Source organism: Alligator sinensis, unplaced genomic scaffold (assembly GCF_000455745.1).
Source record: "Alligator sinensis unplaced genomic scaffold, ASM45574v1 scaffold883_1, whole genome shotgun sequence".
Taxonomy (NCBI): Eukaryota; Metazoa; Chordata; order Crocodylia; family Alligatoridae; genus Alligator; species Alligator sinensis.
Window position 1 is genome coordinate 2880868 of NW_005842009.1, and position 1066 is coordinate 2881933.

Below are 1066 nucleotides of genomic sequence, written 5' to 3' on the forward strand. Positions count from 1 at the left end.
GCCCCGCGTGCGGGGCCGGGGCAGGTGCGGGCGAGGGGCAGCGCTGGAAGAGGACCTGGAGCTGCGGGGCTGCGGTTTAAACTAGAAGCCTCCCACACCGACACCGACACCGCCTCCTAGGGCATCCCCAAGGGCTGAGGATGGCACGGATGCCACCCAAGGGATGGAGGAAAGGGGCATCAGGAGCTACTGAGCGCGGGAGAGAGGGGCAGGCGTCTGAATCAGAACCTTATTTTTTTTTGGTAATGAACATTTTTCACGTTCCAAGTCAAGTTAGCCAAATCCATTCCAAATCCGTGACTCAGTCGAGAACCATGAGTGGCCCTACTACCCGCAGACATCCTCCATCCCCCCTAGGGCTTCAGATGTTTCCAAGTCCTTTGGCAGGCATCCTACGTGCAGGCCCAGGCCTGGAGGCTTGGGGGCTCCCGAGTTTTGCTTGAGCTTAGCCATAAGGTGCCAGGAGCAAGCCAGGGAGGTGTCTCCCATTTCCATCAAGTCGGCATAAAGCTAAGGTTAACTATACACCACTACCCCCATGCCAGCAGAGCAGTTTTCCCTGGGTGTGCTTACAGAAAACCACCTTGGTGGTCATGGTGTTTTCCCTGCCAGGTAAGAACTTCCCTAGACCGTCAGTGCTGGAGGCTGCAAGTGAGAGAGGAGCAGTGGGGAAAAGCCCTAGCCAGACCCAGTTGGCTCTCCCTTTCAGCTGCTGCTGTCTGCTCCTGTGTGGCACAGGAGACTGGGCAAAGCAGACTGGATCTGATGCAGTCAGTGGTAGCTGTTCTGTTATGTTCTCTTGCCCAGCCACCTTTGGGAAGGCACCGGGATCCAAGTCCAAATTTTGCAACCGAAGCCTGTGCCTCCACCAGGAAAGCAATGGTGCCTTTCCATCCCAGTACACACCTCATCAAGATGTCTGCAGCCTGCAAAGAGCATTGGCAACACACAGATACAGTGCTTTAGTGAAAGAGGGATAAAAGAGACACTGTGGAAGTCTGAGGGGGCCAGGGCCTGAAGCATGTGATTGGGAACTGGGAAACTCTGGCCACATCCACACAAGCAG

General features: G+C 55.7%; 1 protein-coding gene across 1 annotated transcript in view; it reads right to left on the minus strand.

The window, feature by feature from the left end:
• The window catches only part of LOC102374479 (discoidin, CUB and LCCL domain-containing protein 1-like), a 55625-nt gene extending 55130 nt beyond the window's left edge, over positions 1-495 (minus strand). The window contains exon 1 of the mRNA XM_025201956.1: positions 397-495. Coding sequence (XP_025057741.1) covers positions 397-495 — 99 coding nt within the window. The remainder of the gene's footprint in view (positions 1-396) is intronic.
• Between the last annotated feature and the right edge of the window lie 571 nt (positions 496-1066).